Consider the following 25,624-nt stretch of genomic DNA (forward strand, 5'->3'; position numbering starts at 1 on the left):
CTTTGTCACAGATTGCCCTCTCTGTCCTTCTAAGAATTGAGTCCCCTACCACCAGAAACTGTCTAGCCTTTCCCTTCGCTTTCCTCCACTCTTACTGGAGGAGTTCTTCCCCCGGCAGCTAGGAGAGTCCATCAGCTCCAGCAGTCCTTGTCCCTGACTGGGATCACCAATGTCACTCAATGGAGCGTACTAATTGGGATATTCCAGCCCTGGATCAGCCTCCCTGGCACTTGCCCCTCTACCCTTCCTGACTGTCACCCATCTACTCTTTTCTGGTGCCTGCACCTCTTTGTCTTCCCCCACCTCTGTACTGGCCCCCGCCGGCACCTGCAGCAGTTACGGATATAAAGGATCTACAAAAGAGCTGAACACGGTCACATGACTTTTTGTTAATTGCCACCTAGGTATACAAGGATATATGGCACTAAAACCCCTTCCCTTGTATCCATAGAACAGTGATTGTCAACCAGTGACGTATGGGGCCTTAGTTATGACCCTTGGTGTCACCAAAGGGATGAACAGAATATTCAGTATATGGAATTCTAGAGAGGGCTGTCAGGGACTACAGAGATGCTAGAGGAAGTGTTTGTTAGAGACTAGGAATATGCTGTATATTTGGCTAGAGACTGGAGATACGTTGCTGATTTGGTTGGAGGCAGGAGGCATGCTTTAGATTTAGATAGAGACTGGAGATATGGTGCAAAATTATTTGGAGAATGGAGACATGCTACAGATTTGTTGGAGACTGGGAGCGTGTTGCAGATAAGGTTGGAGACTAAAGCTATGCTGCAGATTTTAGTGGAGCCTGGAGCTATGCTACAGACTTGGTTTCAGACTGGGGAGATTGTACAGATTTGGTTGGAGACTGGGGGGATATGCTGCAGATTTGATTGGAGACTGTGGACATGGTTCATAATTGGTTGGAGACTGGGGAGCGTGCTGCAGACACGGGTGGAGACTAGAACTATGCTAAAGATTTGGTTGGAGACTAGATCTATGCTGCAGATTTGGTTGGAGACTGGAGATATGCTGCACATGTGGTTGGAGACAGGGAACACTCTGCAGATTTGGTTGAAGACTGGACCTATACTGCAGATTTGGTTGGAGACTGGAGCTGTGCTGCATATTTGGAGACTGGGGACATGCTACAGATTTTATTGGAGACTGGGGACATGGTGCGGAATGGGTTGGGGACTGGGGACATGCTGCAGATGTGGATGGAGAAGGGAGCTATGCTGCTGATTTGGCTGGAGACTTGGGACATGGTGCAAGTTTTGTTGGAGACTGTGGACATGTTGCATATTTGATTGGAGACTGGGTACATGGTGCAGGATGGGTTGGGGACTGGGGATGTGGTACCGATGTAGGTGGAGACTGGATGCTAAAGATTTGGTTGGAGACTGGGGACATGGTGCAGTTTTGGCTGGAGACATGGGACATGCTACAGATGTGTGTGCAGACTGGAGCTATGTTGCAAATGTGGTTGGAGAATGGGGACATAGTACAAATTTTATTGGAGACTGGAGATATGCTGCAGATTTGGTTGGAGACTGGGGAATGTGCTGCAGATTTGGTTGGAAACTGGAGCTATGCTGCAGATTTGGTTGGAGACTAGAGATATGCTGCAGATGTGGTTGGAGAATTGGGACATGGTACATATTTGATTGGAGACTTTGGACATGATGCAGATTTTGTTAGAGACTGGAGATATGATATCAATTTGGTAGGAGACTGGAGCTACAGTGGTGTGAAAAAGTGTTTGCCCCCTTTCTCATTTCCTGTTCCTTTGCATGTTTGTCACACTTAATAGTCAAGGACAACACAAGTAAACACAAAATGCAATTTGTAAATGAAGGTGTTTACTATTAAAGGTGAAAAAAAATCCAAACCATCATGGCCCTGTGTGAAAAAGTGATTGCCCCCTAAACCTAATAACTGGTTGGGCCACCCTTAGCAGCAACAACTGCAACCAAGCGTTTGCAATAACGTGCAATGAGGCTTTTACAGCGTCCTGGAGGAATTTTGGCCCACTCATCTTTGCAGAATTGTCCTAATTCAGTTACATTAGAGGGTTTTCGAGCATGAACGGCCTTTTTAAGGTCATACCACAACATCTCAATAGGATTCAGGTCAGGACTTTGGCTAGGCCACTCCAAAGTCTTCATTTTGTTTTTCTTCAGCCATTCGGTGGTGGACTTGCTGGTGTGTTTAGGATCATTGTTTAGGATCATTGTCCTGCTGCAGAACCCAAGTTCGTTTCAGCTTGAGTACACGAACAGATGGTCGGACATTCTCCTTCAGGATCTCTTGGTAGACAGCAGAATTCATAGTTCCTTTTATCACGGCAAGTCTTCCAGGTCCTGAAGCAGCAAAACAGCCCCAGACCATCACACTACCACCACCATATTTTACTGTTGGTATAATGTTCTTTTTATGAAATGCAGTGTTCCTTCTACGCCAGATATACTTGGACACACACCTTCCAAAGAGTTCCACTTTTGTCTCATCGGTCCACAGAATGTTGTCCCAAAAGTCTTGGGGATCATCAAGATGTGTTGTGGAGAAATTGAGACGAGCTTTGATGTTCTTTTTGCTCAGCAGTGGTTTTCTCCTTGGAACTCTGCCATGCAGGCCATTTTTGCCCAGTCTTTTCCTGATGGTGGAGGCATGAACGCTGACCTTAACTGAGGCAAGTGAGGCCTGCAGTTCCTTGGACGTTGTTGTGGGGTCTTTTGTGACCTCTTGGATATGTCGTCGCTGCGCTTTTGGGGTAATTTTGGGCAGCCGGCCACTCCTGGGAAGGTTCACCACTGTTCCATGTCTTCGCCATTTGTGGATAATGGCTCTCACTGTGGTTCGCTGGATTCCCAAAGCTTTGGAAATGGCTTTATAACCCTTTCCAGACTGATAGATCTCAATTACTTTCTTTCTCAATTGTTCCTGAATTTCTTTGGGTCTCGGCATGATGTGTAGCTTTTAAGGATCTTCTGGTGGACCTTACTGTGTCAAGCAGCTCCTATTTAAGTGATGCCTTGATTGTGAACAGGTGTGGCAATAATCAGGCCTGGGTGTGGCTAGAGAAATTGAACTCAGGTGTGGACAACCACAGTTATAGTATGTTTTAACAAGGGGGGCAATCACTTTTTCACACAGGGCCATGATGGTTTGGATTTTTTTTCACCTTTAATAATAAACACCTTCATTTACAAATTGCATTTTGTGTTTACTTGTGTTGTCCTTGACTATTGTTTAAATTGGTTTGATGTTCCGAAACACTTAAGTGTGACAAACATGCAAAGGAACAGGAAATGAGGAAGGGGGCAAACACTTTTTCACACCACTGTATGTTGCAGATGTGGTTGGAGAATGGGGACATAGTACAGATTTTATTGGAGACTGGAGATATGCTGCAGATTTGGTTGGAGACTGGGGAATGTGCTGCTGATGTGGGTGTAGACTGGGGCTATAGTGCAGATGTGGTTGGAGACTGGAGATATGCTGCAGATGTAGTTGGAGACTGGAGATATGCTGCAGATGTGGTTGGAGACTGGAGATATGCTGCAGATGTGGGTGTAGACTGGAGCTATGCTGTAGATTTGGTTGGAGACTGGAGATATGCTGCAGATGTGGTTGGAGAATTGGGACATGATACAGATTTGGTTGGAGACTGGGGATAAGATGCAGATTTTGTTAGAGACTGGATATATGCTGTAGATTTGGTAGGAGACTGGAGATATATTGCAGTTGTGGTTGGAGAATGGGGACATAGTACAGATGTTATTGGAGACTGGAGATATGCTGCAGATTTGGTTGGAGACTGGGGAATGTGCTGCAGATGTGGGTGTAGACTGGGGCTATAGTGCAGATTTGGTTGGAGACTGGAGATATGCTGCAGGTGTGGTTGGAGACTGGGGAATGTGCTGCAGATGTGGGTGTAGACTGGGGCTATAGTGCAGATTTGGTTGGAGACTGGAGATATGCTGCAGATTTGGTTGGAGACTGAGGAATGTGCTGCAGATGTGGGTGTAGATTAAACTGGAGCTATGCTGCAGATTTGGTTGGAGAATGGGAACATAGTACAGATTTTATTGGAGACTGGAGATATGCTGCAGGTGTGGTTGGAGACTGGGGAATGTGCTGCAGATGTGGGTGTAGACTGGGGCTATAGTACAGATTTGGTTGGAGACTGGAGATATGCTGCAGGTGTGGTTGGAGAATGGGGATATGGTACAGAGTTATTAATTAATGCTCCCGCTATAGACTTCTGAGGTCCACAAATTGGCCTTCAGATTGCAGGTTAGGTGCCAAGGTCCTAGAAGCTTGTCCTGGAAAGTTCTCCAATTATGAAACCATGTAGCTAAGCGATAAAAACCTGAATACAAATTAGAATGGTTACCTACATCTGTTAGGGGTCTGAAAGATGTTACCCGATTGGCTGTCAATATGTAGTCTATACTTGCCAATCATGTATTAATATATCTTTTAACATTTTGTCTCCACAGATCAGTAAATCTATGTGGGCCCAGAACTTAGTTCAGAAGAAAATCGATGACCAGAGGATCCTGCGCCAGTTCCACAGCAGCGACGTGTCATCCGCCCCGGAGTCAGACATCTCAAAGAATCAGAATATTCTTCTGGATAAGAAAATTGCTCATAATTTTAGTAAGTGCTACTTGGGCTCAAGTTTGTTTTCCTGTTGTTTTTAAAAAAAATATAAAAAATGTATTTATACTATTTAATGCCTTTGGTCAAAGGCGTGAAAAGGGGCGCTGACATTGTTTCCTTTTTAGGCCAGAAGGATGAAATAGGAGTTGACTTCAGACTTTAAAAAAGCCTAGAAAATGTCTGGGAAACCGGCCATTTCCTGAAACTGGAAGTGACGTCGTGAATGTGACGTCATCAAAGCAGGAAGTGGTCCTTAACCACTTGGGTACCGCGCTATTGCCGAATGACGGCATTAGCGCGGACCTAGATTTCCGGGACTACGTCTATTGACGTCGTCCCGGTTACGAGCGGCCTGCGCGCCCCCTGAGGGGCGCGCGCGGCGCGCTCTGTGATCGGCGAGTCTATGAGACTCGCCTGATCACCGATCCGTGCAAGGGGTCGATCCCGACCCCTTATCACGTGATCAGCTGTCAGCCAATGACAGCTGATCATGTGATAGAACGGAGCCGGTAATCGGCTATTATTCCTCCTCACGCTGACAGCGCGAGGAGAAAAAAAAAAAGCCGATCACCGGCGGCCGTGATCGGGACATTAGTCCCGATCACGGCCAGCAATGCAAGGCACCACATGCCACCTGCCAGTGCCCACCTGCCTCCCGCAGTGCCATCCTGAAGGATAAATAAAAGTAAAAGTAAGTGCCCCCCGTCTGTGCCCATAGTGCCCACAGTGCCACCCACAGTGCCACCCACAGTGCCACCCCACAGTGCCACCCACAGTGCCACCCACAGTGCCACCCAATCTGCCTCAAAGGTGCTGCACCCCAGTGCCGCCCATCAGTGCCCAGCAGTGCCGCCCATCAGTGCCCAGCAGTGCCGCCCATCAGTGCCCAGCAGTGCCACCTATCAGAGCCACCTATCAGTACCACCTATCAGTGCCCATCAGTCCCATCTATCTGTGGTACCTATCAGTGCCCATCCGTGCCACCCATCCGTGCCACTTATCCGTGCCACCCATCCGTGCCATCTTATCTGTGCCCATCCTTGCCCATCAGTGCCGCCTTATCTGTGCCCATCGGTGCCGCCTTATCTGTGCCTATTAGTGCCGCCTTAACTATGCCTATCAGTGCCCACCAGTGCAGCCTATCAGTGCCCACCAATGCAGCCTATCAGTGCCCACCAATGCAGCCCATCAGTGCCCACCAATGCAGCCTATCAGTGCCGCCTTATCAGCGCACTTCAATGAAGGAGAAAAATGACCCGTTTGCAAAATTTTATAACAAACTATTAAAACATGATTTTTTTTTTTTTTTTTTTGCATCTTTTTTTGTTTGTTTAGCAAAAAATAAAACTCCGAGCTGTAACTAAATACCACCAAAAGAAAGCTCTATTTGTGGGAAAAAAATGATAAAAATTTCATTTGGGTACAGTGTTGTATGCCCGCGCAATTGTCATTCAAAGTGTATCAGCGCTGAAAGCTGAAAATTAGTCTGGGACTGAGGGGGGTTTAAGTGCCCAGTAAGCAAGTGGTTAAAGACCTTCCCCCCTTGACCTTTTTGTACTTTACATCTGTTGTATTTTGGGGACTTTTGAGCCACATTTTGACACCTTGAGATACATTACAGAAAGTGTGAATTTTGGTCACCCCTTTGGGGTAGAGATGTTGTGGGTGAAATATCGTGTGGAAGGTTCTCTTTCACATGTCGTATGAGGAAGTTGACCTGATTGACCTCCCCAAAAAAAAAAAAAAAAAAAAGTTTTTCGGCATTATTTCGTTTCAGTGTCATTTTCATCAATTTTATAACGTTGGCCAAAAATTCTTATATCAAGGGTAATATCTTAATGGTTAACGTTGTTATCCATTGTACAATTTTTATCTGCCAGAAAAAGTGTTTTTTATTTCTTGCTGACCTCACATCAAAATTCCTTTCTCCAGGTATAGTTCTAAAAAGCTTCCACTTGGATCCCGAGCAACTGAAAGAGAAACTGTTAATTATTCAAGAGCGTGATGGCGGATTGTCGGATGAACATCTGACTAATCTCAGAAGGTAACTGATGTAATTATGAGGGGTTTCTGTCCTTCGTGTGTTACTTAAGCTGGGCGAACACTCGCAGAATTTTGAACAAAAATGTATATATGGAAAATCTCAGAATATTTGAGTGCCCCCACTCGGCAGATCCCCAGCTCAATAGTACCCCTGTTTAGCAGATCCCCAGCTTATTAGTACCCTAGTTCAGCAGATCCCCTGAATCAGTAAAACCCCCCAGCTCTGCTGATGCCCCACCCACTAGTTCCCCCAGCATTAGTAACCTTCAGCTCGGATGACCCCCCCCCCCCTGCTCAGTAGTAACCCCCAGCTCTGCTGATACCCCACTCAGTAGTAACTCCCAGCTCTGCTGATACCCCACTCAGTAGTAACCCCCGGCTCTGCTGATGCCATACTCACTAGTTTCCCCAGCTTTGCTGATTCTCCCCTCATTAGTAACCTTCAGCTCTGCTGACCCCCCGCTCAGTGTTAACCCCCAGCTCTGCTGATACCCCGCTCAGTAGTAACCCTCAGCTCTGCTGATGCCCCATTCACTAGTATCCCCAGCTTCACTGATTCCCTGCTCAGTAGTAACCCCCAGCATTGCTAATCCCCCACTCAGTAGTAACCATCAGAACTGCTAATACGCCACTCAGTAGTAACTCCCAGCTCTGCTGATGCCCCACTCACTAGTATCCCCAGCTTTGCTGATTCCCCGCTCATTAGTAACCTTCAGCTCGGCTAACCCCCCCTCCCCACTCAGTAGTAACCCTCAGCTCTGCTGATGCCCCACTCACTAGTATCCTTCAGCTCGGCTGACCCCCCCCGCTCACTAGTATCCCCAGCTTTGCTGATTTCCCGCTCAGTACAACCCCCCAGCACTGCTGATGCCCTACTCACTAGTATCCCCAGCTTTGCTGATGCCCTGCTCATTAGTAACCTTCAGCTTGACTGTCCCCCCCCCCCACTCAGTAGTAACCCCCAGCACTGCTGATACCCCACTCAGTAGTAACCCCCAGCACTGCTGATCCCCCACTCAGTAGTAATCCCCAGCTTTGCTGATTCCCCACTCAGTAGTAACCCCCAGCTCTGCTGATGCCCTACTCACTAGTTTCCCCAGCTTTGCTGATTCCCTGCTCATTAGTAACCTTTAGCTCTGCTGACTCCCTGCTCAGTAGTAACCCTCAGCTCTGCTGATGCCCCACTCACTAGTATCCTTCAGCTCGGCTGACCCCCCCGCTCACTAGTATCCCCAGCTTTGCTGATTTCCCGCTCAGTACAACCCCCCAGCACTGCTGATGCCCTACTCACTAGTATCCCCAGCTTTGCTGATGCCCTGCTCATTAGTAACCTTCAGCTTGACTGTCCCCCCCCCCCACTCAGTAGTAACCCCCAGCACTGCTGATACCCCACTCAGTAGTAACCCCCAGCACTGCTGATCCCCCACTCAGTAGTAATCCCCAGCTTTGCTGATTCCCCACTCAGTAGTAACCCCCAGCTCTGCTGATGCCCTACTCACTAGTTTCCCCAGCTTTGCTGATTCCCTGCTCATTAGTAACCTTTAGCTCTGCTGACTCCCTGCTCAGTAGTAACCCCCAGCTCTGCTGATACCCCACTCTGTAGTAACCCTCAGCTCTGCTGATGCCCCATTCACTAGTATCCCCAGCTTTGCTGATACCCCACTCAGTAGTAACCCCCAGCACTGCTGATCCCCCACTCACTAGTAACCCTCAGCTCTGCTGATATCCCACTCACTAGTATCCCCAGCTTTGCTGATTCCCTGCACAATAGTAACCCCCAGCACTACTAATCCCCCACTCAGTAGTAACCCCCAGCTCTGCTGATGCCCCACTCACTAGTTGCCCCAGCTTTGCTGATTCCCCGCTCATTAGTAACCTTCAGCTTGGCTGACCCCCCACTCAGTAGTAACCCCCAGCTCTGATGATTCCCCACTCAGTAGTAACTCCCAGCTCTGCTGATACCCCACTCAGTAGTAACCCCCAGCTCTGCTGATGCCATACTCACTAGTTTCCCCAGCTTTGCTGATTCTCCCCTCATTAGTAACCTTCAGCTCTGCTGACCCCCCGCTCAGTGTTAACCCCCAGCTCTGCTGATACCCCACTTAGTAGTAACCCTCAGCTCTGCTGATGCCCCATTCACTAGTATCCCCAGCTTCACTGATTCCCTGCTCAGTAGTAACCCCCAGCATTGCTAATCCGCCACTCAGTAGTAACCACCAGAACTGCTAATACGCCACTCAGTAGTAACTCCCAGCTCTGCTGATGCCCCACTCACTAGTATCCCCAGCTTTGCTGATTCCCCACTCACTAGTATCCTTCAGCTCGGCTGACCCCCCCCCTGCTCACTAGTATCCCCAGCTTTGCTGATTCCCCGCTCAGTACAACCCCCCAGCACTGCTGATGCCCTACTCACTAGTATCCCCAGCTTTGCTGATGCCCTGCTCATTAGTAACCTTCAGCTTGACTGACCCCCCCCTCCACTCAGTAGTAACCCTTAGCACTGCTGATACCCCACTCAGTAGTAACCCCCAGCACTGCTGATCCCCCACTCAGTAGTAATCCCCAGCTTTGCTGATCCCCCACTCAGTAGTAACCCCCAGCTCTGCTGATGCCCCACTGACTAGTTCCCCCAGCTCTGCTGACCCCCGCTCATTAGTAACCCCCAGCACTGCTGACCCCCCGCTCAGTGGTAACCCTACAGCTCTGCTGATACCCCACTCAGTAGTAACCCCCAGCTCTGCTGATGCCCCACTCACTAGTTCCCCCAGCTTTGCTGATTCCCCGCTCATTAGTAACCTTCAGCTTGGCTAACCGCAACGCTCAGTAGTAGCCCCCAGCTCTGCTGGCTCTCTGGTTTTCTTATCCTCCCTGCTCACCTTCTGCAAATTTTGCTTCCACGCTGCTCACCATGTGTGACCTCTGCTAGTCTCCCCTGTTCCAGTCCCTCAGCTCTGCTAATCCTCTGCTGCTCAGTCCTCTCCCTCCAGTCCCCACTCGCCTTCTGCTATAGTGTTCCCATGTTGCACACCATGTGTGCCGTCTGCTAGTTGCTCCTCTCCAGTCTGAACCCCTCTCACCTTCCTGCTGCTCAATGCTGCACACCAGAGGTGGCGTCTGCACCAGCCACTCCCAGAATATCTACACACGAACCGAAAATGACTGCTGATGATGACGTCTTTCTGGTTTACTTGTTGGTTTCCCAGTGCATCCTGGGATATCTCATACCAGTAATACCTCCAAAACAAATCAAAAGCTAATGCTGAATAAAAGCCTCTCAAAAGCTGCAGGTGCTGTTAGCGAGAGTTTGTCATAGACTTCTATGGAGGCTTTGGAGGTGCTTTGAAGCACCAAGAAAGCGATATGGAGGGTCATTTTTGAAGTGAAGCAAAGCAAACAGAACTATAAGGTAACCATTTCATTTAGTGGTCAGGAGCTTTGATTGGCATTCAGTAAATTCGTACATTTGAGAAAGATTTCCCATCCCGCTCCTTTCAATTTTCTTGTCATGGCAGTCAAAAACGAACATTGATTGGACCCCACTTATTATAAAAACGAATAAATGTTCTTACAACCAAAAATTTGTGAATAAAATTCTACTAATGTGCAACCAGCTTAAGAAAGATAAGATCATTTACTGCCCTGGTGACCTCCTGGTAACCAAGAGGAATTCCCGAATTAAAATTAGGACACATTTTCATTTTGTACTGTATTTAAACGAATCCGAAATAAACGAAAAACAAATTCGGACAAAAATCGAATTCAAACCGTTTTCGAAGACTTTTCAAACTCGAATCCTTTTTCAAATTCAAAACGTTTTCGAATTCGAGTAGCTTTCAAATTCGATTTTTTTTTCGAAATTAAAATCCTTCTCCAATTTCCAAAGAGAATAAAATAGAAAATAAAGGAATAGAAGTGAAAAAAAAACAATAGAATAGATTAGAATAGAAAGAATATAACCATTTCCCAAAATTCAAATAGAATCAATTTAATAATAATAATATATGGGAATAGGAAGATGGTTATATTCATCCTATTGTTTTTTTCTATACTATTGTGTTATTTTCTATTCTATTCTATTATACTATTCTATTCAAATTTGAATTGATTCTATTTGAATTTTAGAAAATGGTTATATTATTTATATTCTATTCTATTGTTTTTTTAATTATATTATTTTCTATTCTACTCGAATTTCAAAAGATGGTTATAATCTTTCTGTTTTTTAATGTGTTCTATTCTATTCTATTTTGTTCTTTTATTTTCTCTCTTATTTTGTTCTGTTTTAACTCTATTATATTATACTATTTTATTTTCTGTTATATTCTTTTCTATGCTATTAAATTTTTTTCTATTCTATTTTATTCTCTTAGAAAAATGAGAAATTAGAAAACGGTTTGAATTCGAAAACTATTCAAATTTGATTTGAAAACTTTTCGCATCGTTTCGAAAACGAATAAACAAAACGAATTCCGCAAAAGGAATTAAATGAATGAAACTAAACAAATTTATGTAAATAATGAATCGAAACGAAACAAATTTTTTCGCTCTGCACATGTCTAGAAATCTCCACGCAGAGGTTTGATCTAACAACTGTTTAATTTGTTTCAGGTATGTCCCCACAGCAAAAGATATCAACATGTATAAAAACTACAAAGGACCTTTATCTGAACTGCATATTGTGGACCAGTTCATGATGCAGGTAATGGATGGTGTTCTCTTTATTTGTTAAAAAATTACTCTAATTCTGTAGCCCCTTATTAAAGGGGGCTCCCGGATTCCGATAAGCCCCCCCCCCGCCCGCAGACCCCGACAACCAACGGCCAGGGTTGTCGGGAAGAGGCCCTTGTCCTCATCAACATGGGGGCAAGTTGCTTTGGGGTGCACCCCCCCCCATGTTGAGAGTACGCAGCCTGGTACGGCTCAGGAGGCGGGGGGTGCTCGCTCGTCCCCACCCCCTTTCCTGACCGGCCGGGTAGCGTGCTCGGATAAGGGTCTGATATGAACCTAGTGGGGGGAACCCCCACGCCGTTTTTCGCTGTAGGGCTTCCCCTTTAACTCCATACCAGGTGACGGGGCCAGCGACGCTTCCTTCGCTAGTCCCGTCTACCTGGAGCTGCGTTCAAAATGAACGGACTTTCCTCCGTGTGTGTGTGTGGGCAAGTTAAGTTCATGTCAAGTTCAAGTCCTCCGCAAAAGTACCGTGTGTGGGCAGGTGCGCTCGTTTGGACAGTCCGGCGGACAGTCTGGCGGTTTGTCTGCCAGACTAAGTCCGCCGGATAGTCTGATCGTGTGTACGCGGCATAATGCCGCGTACACACGATCGAATTGTCTGGCGTACCTAGTCCGAAAATACAATCCGACGGACTTTCTACCGAACGGACTTGGACACACACGGACACACAGAAAGTCCGGCGTTTGCTAGCGCGATGACGTACAGCTCGTACGACAGGACTAGAAAAAGGAAGTTCAATAGCCAGTAGCCAATAACTTCCTTTTTTCGTACTTGCTTCTGAGCATACGTCATTCTTAGTCCGCCGTACTAGCATACTGACGAACGTATTGTCCGCTAAAACCCAAGTCCGACGGGAAGATTGGAGTGCAAAAATACTTTCTTAGTCCGCCGGACTTAACGCTGGAAAAGTCCGCTGAAGCCCACACACGATCGAATTGTCCGGTGAAATGCGTTTCGGCGGACTAAGTACGCCGGACAATCTGATCGTGTGTACGCGGCATTAGTGGCAGTGTCCCTGGAAATATTGAAGCACCATCAAAAGTTAGGTCATTCAAGCCACAGTTGAAGGAACCCCTAGCAACTTCTGGAGGAACCCTAGGTTTCCTTGGACCTTGGTCGAGAACGGCTGATCTACAGAACGAGTGCTTCCAGCATCAGCTTTCCTTTGATGAAATCATTTGCTAAAAATGCCATTGTACGTCTTTTTATTAAGATCCCAGCTGCAATCTCATCAACCATGCCTCAAAGACTTTCCTTAACGAGCGTAAGTTGCCTTTTTGCCCCCGAATACACGGTATCAGACAAAAGTCTACCCGTGAAACAATGGGCAGATGACAAAGAGATATAAAAAAATATTCATGATGGAGAAGAATAATTGTCAGCATAATGGCTCTGTAAATAAAGAGTCCTTAGAAAAGAGAAATAGCTCAGCGTATTCCTCACACAAGTTTCCCATTGAACGAGGTTTTTGTTGCCGCTTGCAATTTTCTTTCCGTGCCGGAGAGGTGAAGGAACATATGTGTACTGGTGGAAGGGGCGGCGGAGCATTGATTTCAACAGTTAACCTGCCTTTCTCCTCCGCTATGAGTTCATAGATAAAAGAATATAACTCCTCCACAAGGTGCTGGTGACTAAGGTGATGGTTAAAATTGTACAGGAGTGCCCCGAAAGAACTAATAAAAATATAACGTTGTGGATAAATGGGGAAGCGTATGGTTGCAAAGGTCAATATACTCAAAAGAAAAGTTGTCATTACATGCGAAGCCATTATGGGGATTTTAAATAGGCCAGATTTCATGGCTCTTGTATTTCTTTCTCTTTTTTTTTTTTATTGTATTTTTATTGTATTACATAGATTTTGTGCAGAAAACAAAGCGGCTACTGTATATTAAATCGAATCCTGCAGGCAATGCACAGCTACTTAGACTCTTGGAGCTAATCGTGTGTTTATACTGCTTTCCCTCAATTTTGCATTTTCACATCTGCCTGAACTGAAGGCATCACCTTAGAGTGTTCTTCACAAAACTGGCAGAAATGATACGATGGTCTTTAAATTGGCCTTTATTCTTGCTGAACTCAATCCATATAGAAGGCCATTAAAGTATTAGAGCAGCCATTCTTAACCAGGGTTTTATGGGACTATAGGGTTCCTCCAGAAGTTGCTGGGTGTTTCTTGAGCTGTGGCTGGTTGACCTCACATTTGGTGGTACCTGCATAGTTCTGGGACCAATGCCAAGTAGCAGAGGCAACAGCAAGACACCAAGGGTGGTAAGGGTAAGGGTGGCATTCTGAACACCACTTTAAGGGTTATTCCTACTGACCACCGATATAAGGGACATTCTTCACACTGACCACCAATTTAAGGGTCATTCTTCCAAATGACCTCCAATGTAAGGGGACTTCTTCTCACTGACCACCAACGTAAGGGTCATTCTTCCAAATGACCTTCAATGTAAGGAGAATTTTTCCCACTGGCCACCTATGTAAGGAACATTATTCCCACTGATGACCAATGTAAGGGGCATTCTTCCCACTAACCACCAATGTAAGGAACATTCTTCCCACTGATGACCAATGTAACGGGCATTCTTCCCACTAACCACCAATGTGAAGAGAATTCTTCTCACTAATCACAAATGTAAGGGGAATTCTTCCCCTGAATACCAATGTAATGGACATTGTTCCCACAGATCACCAAAGTAATGGAAATTTTTTCCATTGACCGCCAATATAAGGGACATTCTTGCCACTGAATTCCAATGTAAGGGTCATTCTTCCCACTGACCACCAAAGTAAGGGAAATTATTCCCACTGACCACCAAAGGGCATTCTTCTCACTGACCACCAAAGCAAGGGTCATTCTTCCCACTGACCACCAAAGTAAGGGAAATTATTCCCACTGACCACCAAAGGGCATTCTTCTCACTGACCACCAAAGCAAGGGGCATTCTTCCCACTGACCACCAAAGTAAGGGAAATTATTCCCACTGACCACCAAAGGGCATTCTTCTCACTGACCACCAAAGCAAGGGGCATTCTTCCCACTGACCACCAAAGTAAGGGAAATTATTCCCACTGACCACCAAAGGGCATTCTTCTCACTGACCACCAAAGCAAGGGGCATTCTTCCCACTGACCACCAAAGCAAGGGGCATTCTTCCCACTGACCACCAAAGCAAGGGGCATTCTTCCCACTGACCACCAAAGCAAGGGGCATTCTTCCCACTGACCACCAAAGCAAGGGGCATTCTTCCCACTGACCACCAATGTAAGGGACATTCTTCTCTTAGACCACCAATGTAAAGAGCATTCTTCCCTCTGACCTCCTATATAAGTAGCATTCTTCCCACTGACCGCCAATGTAAGGGACATTCTTTCTACTGACCCCCAATGTAAGGAGCACTATTCCTACTGAACACCAATGTTGGGAGCATTATTCCCACTGACTACTAATGAAAGGGGTATTCTTTTCCTAATGACCACCAATAAAAGGAACATTCTTCCCACTGACCACCAATGTAAGGAACATTCTTCCCATAGACCACAATTGTATAATAACTGCCACATGCCACACTCCCCATGTGCTAACGATTAATCTCAGGCAATCATGGACTATTTTAGTAGCATTAAAAAAATATTCTAATATATATATAACTGTTCTGGTTTAGCTCAGCAGTCCTTAGATGTTCTCCACCCCCCCCCCCCCCCCTTTATTTCCCCTGGCGATCCAGCCAGTGACAACACCTTTTGCCCTAGGGTGACAACTCTCACTCACTCTGTTGCATCTATGGAGAGAACCAGCATTGCCACCCCAGAGTGGGACTACAGAACACATCCCCCTCTCCTCTTCTCTAAACTGTAGAAGGAAGATGTTCTGCATTCCAACGAGAGAGCTGGGGAAAATGTAACGGATAACAGTCAGCACAGGTAGGGAGCACAGGAAATTATCATCCGACAAGATCTCTAACAGGTATTTGTTTCCCCCTTATCTAACAAAAAATTGTCAAAGGTAAATTTAACAGACCAAAAGGGAGCAAATAAGAGAAGTTCATTGTTAGAGTTTACGTAAACCTTAAATGTTATTTTATAAACAGCTAGTATAAGTGTTTTGACCTTGCTAAATGTTAGCTTCCTGTAGATTCCTGCACAGAAGAACTGGAACCAGAGGGGGGCGCTACAGTACAATCCATTTTCTATACTCATCTCTGTTTCTTACAGATGTGTAAGATTCCTGATTTGTGCCCAAGACTCGACACTCTGCTAACAATACGAGAGCTACCTGGCATTATGAAATATCTGCAACCGGTAAGCCTATCGAAGAATTTGCAATACTGAAGCACAGCAAACATTTATACTTTAGAATCGATAGTGGTCAGATTCAGAATAGGACTATTAAAGTCATCTTTTTAAGGGATCGATTTTTTTTGCACAAACATCAGAAACATTCGTGCAAGCTGAGCAATATGGCACCAGTTTTTTTCTAATTGCTTAATTCCTGTGTCATCAGCTCCCCCTAGTGGTCAAAATGTGGTTTCGTTTTCTGAAATACTTCAAAGAGAAAACATACTGCATTTTGACCACTAGGTGGCACTGATTATGGAGGAATTAATCTATTAAAAAAACAAAATAAATTCGTTCAGATTGCACGAATGCATTTCTTGCAGTTCAGCTTTGAGTGGATTGTAATCACTTGTATATCTAAAAACAGGATTATAGATTCCATATTTCGGCAACATAGAAGTCATATTGGCCTTGTCTACCTTTCCGATGTCCTCTATGCTAGGTAAAATAAACTAGGTGACAGTGTTTCCAGCTTTGAAAGGAACTTAACAGACTTTTCTTCTACAGTTACTTTTGCAGAAGGTCAAAGCATGTAGCCAGCTGCTGAGCAGTCAAGCGTTTCCGGTGGTGCTGGCCTACGTCTTGGCGTTGGGCAACTTCTTGAACGAGAATGCTGGCAAGGAAAAGGCCAGAGGCTTCCGGCTCTCCTCCCTCACCAAAGTGAGTGTCCTACTTCATATCTGTGAAGGTTTTCATTGATACAAGTCATGGTCTAGCAGCCTATGGTCACATTCAGGTCATGGTCTAGCAGCCTATGGTCACATTCAGGTCATGGTCTAGCAGTCTATGGTCACATTCAGGTCATGGTCTAGCAGTCTATGGTCACATTCAGGTCATGGTCTAGCAGTCTATGGTCACATTCAGGTCATGGTCTAGCAGCCTATGGTCACATTCAGGTCATGGTCTAGCAGTCTATGGTCACATTCAGGTCATGGTATAGCAGTCTATGGTCACATTCAGGTCATGGTCTAGCAGTCTATGGTCACATTCAGGTCATGGTCTAGCAGTCTATGGTCACATTCAGGTCATGGTCTAGCAGTCTACGGTCACATTCAGGTCATGGTCTAGCAGCCTATGGTCACATTCAGGTCATGGTCTAGCAGTCTATGGTCACATTCAGGTCATGGTCTAGCAGTCTATGGTCACATTCAGGTCATGGTCTAGCAGTCTATGGTCACATTCAGGTCATGGTCTAGCAGTCTATGGTCACATTCAGGTCATGGTCTAGCAGTCTATGGTCACATTCAGGTCATGGTCTAGCAGTCTATGGTCACATTCAGGTCATGGTCTAGCAGTCTATGGTCACATTCAGGTCATGGTCTAGCAGTCTATGGTCACATTCAGGTCATGGTCTAGCAGTCTATGGTCACATTCAGGTCATGGTCTAGCAGTCTATGGTCACATTCAGGTCATGGTCTAGCAGTCTATGGTCACATTCAGGTCATGGTCTAGCAGTCTATGGTCACATTCAGGTCATGGTCTAGCAGTCTATGGTCACATTCAGGTCATGGTCTAGTAGTCTATGGTCACATTCAGGTCATGGTCTAGCAGTCTATGGTCACATTCAGGTCATGGTCTAGCAGTGGTTTGTCAAATTCTACTGGACTTGGTCACATTCAGGTCATGGTCTAGCAGTCTATGGTCACATTCAGGTCATGGTCTAGCAGTCTATGGTCACATTCAGGTCATGGTCTAGTAGTCTATGGTCACATTCAGGTCATGGTCTAGCAGTCTATGGTCACATTCAGGTCATGGTCTAGCAGTGGTTGGTCAAATTCTACTGGACTTGGTCACATTCAGGTCATGGTCTAGCAGTCTATGGTCACATTCAGGTCATGGTCTAGTAGTCTATGGTCACACTCAGGTCATGGTCTAGCAGTCTATGGTCACATTCAGGTCATGGTCTAGCAGTGGTTGGTCAAATTCTACTGGACTTGTTCTGTAATGTTGAAGACATTCTGTAGCTTCTCCAAGCCAGTTCTTCAGTTCTAATGAGTCTCCGGAAGATACTGCAGCAGTTATATCCACAATGGTAGCACTGCCACTTCTAATCCAATCGCGATGGAATGTGTTGATGTGTTGGTTGTCCAAGAACAGGACGGAAGGTGTGAAAGTTCTGGAACCACCGTCTTCTAGTTACATAATCCCATCCTTTGACTCACTTGGCTGAAGGTGTGAATTGTTGTCAAATGTTAAAGCAGAATAATATGTGGAACACAAGTGGTGTTGAAGGCTCCCACCTCCATTTGGGGATGGTTGTTCCAGTTTGACGTTGCTGGCCTCTTTCGCACCTCTTATGAACAAGCTGTCCTCTCCGTTCAGGATGTTCCCCTCGCTGTCCTCGAAAGAAAGTTTCTCAACCAGGATTCCGTGGATCCCTAGGGTTATTTTGAGGATACTAGGGTTTCCTTGAACAGTGAGCAATGGTTGATTAATTTGGTGGATTAATTTTACCACCAACACTGACCGCCAATGCAAGGAGGCATTTTTCCAGTAACCACCAATGTAATGGGTCAAATCAAGGAGGCAATTTTCCACTAACGAACAATGTAGGGCAGGGATATGCAATTAGTGGACCTCCAGCTGTTGCAGAACTACAAGTCCCATCATGCCTCTGCCTCTGGGTGTCATGCTTGTGGCTGTCAGAGTCTTGCTACGCCTCATTGGACTTGTAGTTCTGCAACAGCTGGAGGTCCGCTAATTGCATATCCCTGATTTAGGGGATCACTTCTACACTGATCACTAATGTTAGAAGATGCCACAATTTTTACCATTTTTTCTGCAGTTATTTATTATTCATTTCAATAATTTTACCGAAATTTTTTTTTAAGAGTTTGTAACAAAATTATCAGCGTTGGGTGTCAAATACACTAGGCTGGGATCTCACTATTGTGACCCGGCCCCATGTTCCAGGTGTCCATGCGACCCCCACTGTACAACTGGATAGGAAGGCGATGGGGGCATCGGCATGTAGAGGAACCGATCCCTTCATGTAGCCGCTGAAAGCTTGCTCCTTCTCCTCCCGCAGACATTCAGTGGCTGCAGCAGGAAAATGGAGGGCATCGGTTTCTCTACACGCCACTTCTGCTACCTCTCTATCCCGGTCCTGCTGCCCCAGTTCCCTGTTCCAGTGCCCTGTGTGCTTCCCTGCCTCAGTTCCCTGTGTGCTTCCTGCCCCCCCTCCCCGGCAGTGCTACCAGGTTTCCCCCTCTCACCGGCTGCTAGGGTGGATCTGTCAGATTAGAGAGTGGGAAAGGAGCCTGCAAATGTGTCATTTACAGGCCGCTTCCTTGTATTAATGAACAGAGCCAGTGACCAATCACTGGCTCTGTTTTTTTTTTCTTTATTAATTTATAGCTGAGACATAGTAAACTATCTTTATTATGCTTCAGTTTATGAATGAACTGGAAGCTCTGTACAGAGCTATTCAGAGCTATTCATTCTGTGCAGCTGAGGCTGCAGAGACAGGGACTGATGAAACTGTCCTCAGTCTCTTTCTCTGTCTCTGTTTAAACCCCTGATATTGCACCAAAGCCTTCCAACGAGGGTCCTAAAAAATATGTAAAAAATAAACAAAACAACAAAAAAAATACAATAAAATAAATGGTAAAAAAAAAATACAAAAGTAAAACAATGAAAATAAACTACTGACACCAGTGGCATAATTACCAGGGTTGCAAGGGTTGCACTTGCGACTGGTCTCTGTCGTGTTGCCACCATGGGGGGGACTCCCAAGATGGCAGGAATGTGGTCCACTGTAGGACTGTAATAAATGGTCCCACGATGTGTGTAAAGGGCCCAAGGATCAGTGGGAAGGGCCCTGTTCGGTGGCCAGGGGGGCCTTTTATGGTTTGAAGGTTTGTCTTGGGTTCTAGTAGTTACACCTCTGACTCTACATGGGCCAAAAAACATTCTTCAAATTTTTGATAGTGCTAATGAGGTGTAAATCTAATCCATTTTTATAAGAGGTTCCTCAAAAACCTGAAAATCCAGGGCTAAACAAGGTTGAGAAAGTCTGCCTTAAGACGTAGGAAAAATGCTGTGTCTTGCCTGTAGAATTTGCCTTCCTATGATGGGCCATTCTTTTGTTGTGCGTGTTTTGTTTAATTGCTGTGGTATCTTCCTGACACCCATTAGAACTGAAAATTAGTGATGGACAAACTTCCGACGGGGACGTTTCGTGAACGCGAACGTGGCCAAAAGTTTGCAAACCGCAAGGTTCGCCGCGGGCCCTATTGACTTTAATGGCAGGCGAACCTTAAAAACCTCCAGGTCATATTTTCAGCCACAAAATACTTACTAGCTGTGCACACATAGTCCCACCACATGACACTGACATAACAAAAGTATTAAGTGAATCTGGGATCGACAACGACAAGCATTCTTTTTTTATCTGTGAAATTTTGACAATTCAGGAGTGCATGAGGGCCATGGAGGAGAGGCAAGGTCAGGCCAGGCTATGAAGGGGGTGCAGGAGATGATCAGTGCCACAGTCAGGGCAGCGCAGTCCTGTGCCAGTGTCCCAGTGTGCCAACCTGTGCTTGAGCCCCTCCCTCTGCCCGGCCCTTACCCCCACCTATGCAGGGCTCCACTGCAGTGGTCCAGAGGTGCCAGTCCAGTGCTGATCCTCAGCCATGGTGTTGGCACTGCCTGCTGATTGGCTTCTCTGCTGCTATCTCCCTCACTGTCTGAAACCAGCACCTCGATAGAGACTGAGCACTGACACCAGCACCGTGATAGAGAGCACTGACACCAGCACCGAGATAGAGAGCACTGACACCAGCACCAAGATAGAGAGCACTGACACCAGCACTGAGATAGAGAGCACTGACACCAGCACCGATATAGAGAGCACCGACACCAGCACCAAGATAGAGAGCACCGACACCAGCACCAAGATAGAGAGCACTGACACCAGCACCGTGATAGAGAGCACTGACAAAAGCACTGTGATACAGAGCACTGACACCAGCACCGTGAGAGCACTGACACCAGCACCTCCCTACACTGAGAAACGACAGCTGCAGAATCGGTCAGCAGCACTGCATGCAGTGCACTATAATATGCTTTCTATATTTTAACCACTTCCCGACCGGCGCACGCCGATGTACGGGCAGGCATATTGGCATACAGGTACGTCCAATCTTAAATGCCGCCCTGCCATCGCGCCGGCGGCGGCGCGCTTGCGTAGCGGTCGGGACCCCCGTGAGTCCGGTCGCGGGTCATGCGGACTCGATCGCCGCGGGCATTCCCGCGATCGTCTCACTGGGCGGTTGAACTGGGAGATGCCGTTGTAAACAGAATCTCCCCGTTCTGCCTAGCAACAAGTGACGCTGATCTCTGCTCCATGTGATTGGAGCAGAGATCAGTGTTCACTAAAAGAAAGCCCAACCCCCAACAGTTAGTAACACTTAACCCCTACACTGCCACCCACTGGTTAACCCCTTCACTGCCAGTGTCATTTACACAGGAATCACTGAATTTGTATAGCAGTGATTGCTGTATAAATGACAATGGTCCCAAAAATGTGGCAAAAATGTCCGATGTTTCCGCCATAATGTCGCAGTCACAATAAAAATCGCTGATCGCCGCCATTACTAGTAAAAAAAAAATTTATAATAAAAATGCCATAAAACTATCCCCTATTTTGTAAACGCTATAACTTTTGCGCAAACCAATCAATAATCGCTTATTACGATTTTTTTTACCAAAAATATGTAGAAGAATACGTATCGGCCTAAACTGAGGGAAAAAATGTTTTTTTTTTATATATTTTTGGGGGCTATTTATTATAACAAAAAGTAAAAAATAATGCTTTTTGTTTCAAAATTGTCGCTCTATTTTTGTTTATAGCGCAAAAAATAAAAACCGCAGAGATGATCAAATACCACCAAAAGAAAGCTCTATTTGTGGGAACAAAAAGAACGTCAATTTTGTTTGGGAGCCAAGTCGCATGTCCGTGCAATTGTCAGTTAAAGCGACGCAGTGCCAAATCGCAAAAGTGGTCTGGTCTTTGGCCAGCAAAATGGTCCGGGGCTAAAGTGGTTAAAGAAAGTATATTATACATGTATTCCAACCCTATATACTGTACACCTGTACCAGTCCTTAAAAGGACCTTTGTGGACCTAATAGTAGCTAGCTAGTAGCTAGTGAATTGCAGACTGTCCCTGCTCCAAACACCAAACTGTCCCTCCCTACACTGAGAATCGACAGCTGCAGAATCGGTCAGCAGCACTGCATGCAGTGCACTATAATATGCTTTCTATATTTGAAAGAAAGTATATTATACGTGTATTACAACCCTATATACTGTACACCTATACCAGTCCTTAAAAGGACCTTTGTGGACCTAGTAGCTAGTGATTTGCAGACTGTCCCTGCTCCAAAAACCAAACTGTCCCTCAGTCCCTACACTGATAAAAGACAGCTGCAGAATCGGTCAGCAATCAGCAGCACAGCAGTCAGCAGTGCACCATAATATGCTTTCTATATTTGAAAGAAAGTATATTATAAGTGTATTACAACCCTATATACTGTACACCTATACCAGTCCTTAAAAGGACTTTTGTGGACCTAATAGTAATAGCTAGTGATTAAACTGACTGTCCCTGCTCCACACAGCGTCCTTTCCCTACACTGACAAAAGACAGAATGTAAAATGGCCACCAGATCAGGTCTATTTATAAGTTAGGGGGAATGTCCAATTGTCCATGTGCTGAAATGTCTCAATTGGCTGTCCTGTACCCCATGATGGATGTGTCATGGGTCAAAGTTCTTCACAATGTAAACGCATTTGTCTGCCGCGCAAACAGCGGCAGAAGTCCGCCGGTTTGGCTAATCGCGAACGAGCAAAATTCGCCGCAAACCGACCGCCGGGCGAACCGCGAGGCCATCTCTACTGAAAATTGTGGCTTGAATGAAACGTCTGCAAATTTACAGTAGTCTAGCTGACTAGTACTAGTCCTTCTTTATAAATAACTTAAAGGGGTAGGCCAAGCAGGGCAAAGATCGACCAGGAAACACCTGCAGCATAAAGTAACTCGTAGTCCAATTTCTTATCATATGTGTGGCTCAGATCTTCTCTATAATAAGGTTTTATAATCAGTCCCCAGATGCAGACGGAATGTGGGAATGTGAGGTGGGTCTTCAGCTGTAACCGATTACATTGAGTGGATAATTCACACAAAGAAGCTACCCTCACTAACTGCCTGTTAAAACTGTGGGTGGTAGAAAATTACTTTTAAATTCATCCAAATACTCAAGGCATACACACGCATAGGTCTACCAATAGACCATCTGACAGCTTTTGCTGCATCCTTCAAGGCAACAGGTTCAAACTTTGGCTAATGTTTGTTAGAATACCAAACGGGCAGTGAACAGATCTTTGATTTAGCAATACAGGAACTATACTGCCCGTAAGTTCTAACAGTGGATGTGTTAGGCCTAGACTGGCTGGGTAGACACAATCAGTATTTAAACAGCATAAATGGTGTAAAGGATTAAGGGGAAGAGGACTATTCAATTTAGTGAAAGGGGCAGTTTTCAAAGGGGATCTTCTGCCGGCTAATGTTGGGGCCCTTAAGCTTGATACACACTATACGATTTTCTTTCAATTTTTTTTCCTTCAGATTTACCAAAACCGTATAATATGAGATCAAACCTTAAAAGTTTCAATTTGTATGCAATCAGGCAGGCCCTTGCACTACATGGTTTTGGTAAATCTAAAGGAAATCAGACAACAAAAGTTGTAAATTGTGTATGAGGTCTTAGATGACTGTTGGTGCACTGGAGATAGTCCTTCTACCCTGCAAACAGTAAGAAGTGCAGCATAACCAAAGCAAGGTAGAATTGACATGAGTCAAGGGGTTGGAATAAAGCTGTAGTATAATTGTACCCTGAGTGAATGGCGTGGCGTGGCGTGAACTTAAATTAGATGGCTGTAACTGGAAGAAAGTTAGATTGCTATCAATATCCTGCTCTCAGTGGCTTGTCTCTTGGTTAACGGTATCGGAGAGCCAGTGGCCCTCTTACCAACTCTCCATCGTGGCGATGCAGTCTTTGATGGAAGGGGTCCCCTCTTGGTTTGGTCCTGGTGTGACTATGACTTGGATGGACCAAGCAGTCAACAATTCCAGCTTACCCCCAGACTTTCTCGGGTGGGTCTATCTCTCCCCCCCCCCCCCCCCCCACTTGTTCCAACATGTCTGGGTTCCCACAGCACCAAGAAAGCAGCTTTTCCCTGTCAAAAGAATATAAAGCCCCTCAGGCTCCTTCTGACGCACACAGACCATTTGGGATCAGTAGTTCAAAAATACAGTTGTTTCATGACATGGCTGCTACCTTGAACTATGCCTCCAGGATTCCACGCCTTCTGTATTAAATTCTATAGGCTTGATGTAACTTGGCTCTCCCCCTGCTGGCTGGAGAAGAACTGTGCAGCAGCGTTAACAACTCAGCAAAAGGGAGCAGAAAGGAAATGTATTTAGTCTCTAAGCCCCCATACACACGGTCGGAGATTCCGACAACCAAATCCGTCGGATTCTGTCCGTCGGATTTTGTCTGACGGATTTTGTCCAAAACTGTTGCATACACACGGTCGGACAAAGTTGTCGGAAAATCAGACGTGATGGCGTTATTTCGCTATGACGGGACTACGTTCACGCTAGTAGCCAATAGCTTTGGTGTAGGAATTTGATCTGAGCATGCGTGGCGCTTTGTCCGATCGGAATTCTTTACACATGATCGGAGTATGTCCGATCGGAGCATTTTGTCGGAAAATTTTACCAACAAGTTGGAAAACTTGGTCCGTCGGATACTCCAACGGAAACAGTCCGATGGAGACCACACACAGTCGGAATATCTGACAAAACAGTCCAATCGGACACATTCCGTCGGAATCTCCGACCGTGTGTACAAGGGCTAAGAGCCTTTGTCTCATAACACTAAAGCCCTGTGCCTGGCTACACATATATATTATTTGACAACTTCATATGTCTCTTGGAAGACATGTGCAGAATGGAAAAATTTGTTTTTGTTTAGTTTCCGATAGATTCATTACTAATTTTGTCTTGTTGATTCGTTCCAAAAATTTAGAATTGGTTAGAAAACGAATAAATAAAACTACAGTAAATTAAATGAATTTCAACGAAATTCGTTATTATTTCATTGGGATATTCAGATACATCCGAATCTCTGAATAACCAAAAATTTTTGCCCAACAACGGAAGCCCCATAGTAACTCTGTTGTCGGCTGAGTCCTCTGCAGAGCTTCCGCCGCTGGAGACCGGACCGGATCGGCTTCAAAAAAGGTATGTATACTGAATTGTTCTTTATAGGGCTAGATGTGTTATACTTAGATCATGGATGTCTGTAGCTGTAGCAATTCTATTGTTAGGGTTAGGGTTTACCGCCAAACAAATAAAAATGTACAGCGCTCCTCCATATAATCCCCAAAATGTACAATCAAACCTACATCTCCGAATGTGCAAAACTCACATTGTGCTGAAAAAATAATAATACATATGCAAATTACAGTTAGTGTTTGTCATTGATATAAAGTCAATAAATTCACATATAGAGTTCTTCTGTGAAAAAAAAAAATGCACTGAAAGGCCAACAATCCAATTCCCCACACAATGGGGGACTTCCTCCGAAAGGTGTTGATTACATCCATCAACCAGAGAGATCCCCCGCGTGGAGGTAAACTCACCGATTCCAAAATAACCCATCAAATAACAGGCGGGTCAAGCGCCAATTGTGGGGGATGATCCTGTCCTTTCTCCTTAACCCTTCCAGGGACTCACCAACAGCCTAAATAAGGCCGGGTTCACACCGGAGCGATGC

At 45.5% G+C, this 25,624-nt stretch overlaps 1 protein-coding gene across 2 annotated transcripts in view; it reads left to right on the forward strand.

The window, feature by feature from the left end:
* LOC143936168 (formin-F-like) overlaps window positions 1–25,624 on the forward strand; it is a 218,416-nt gene that overhangs the window by 127,132 nt on the left and 65,660 nt on the right. For both annotated transcript variants that reach the window (XR_013263623.1, XM_077460544.1), the window contains exons 8-12: window positions 4,503–4,662; window positions 6,598–6,709; window positions 11,317–11,407; window positions 15,659–15,745; window positions 16,289–16,441. Coding sequence is in view for 1 of the 2 variants with exons in the window: in XM_077460544.1 (XP_077316670.1) it covers window positions 4,503–4,662; window positions 6,598–6,709; window positions 11,317–11,407; window positions 15,659–15,745; window positions 16,289–16,441 (603 nt within the window). In the remaining variant the exon portion in view is untranslated. The remainder of the gene's footprint in view (window positions 1–4,502; window positions 4,663–6,597; window positions 6,710–11,316; window positions 11,408–15,658; window positions 15,746–16,288; window positions 16,442–25,624) is intronic.

This window comes from Lithobates pipiens, unplaced genomic scaffold (assembly GCF_037356315.1).
Source record: "Lithobates pipiens isolate NorthernLeopardFrog02 unplaced genomic scaffold, aLitPip1_a1.2 Scaffold_28, whole genome shotgun sequence".
In the NCBI taxonomy this organism is placed as follows: domain Eukaryota; kingdom Metazoa; phylum Chordata; class Amphibia; order Anura; family Ranidae; genus Lithobates; species Lithobates pipiens.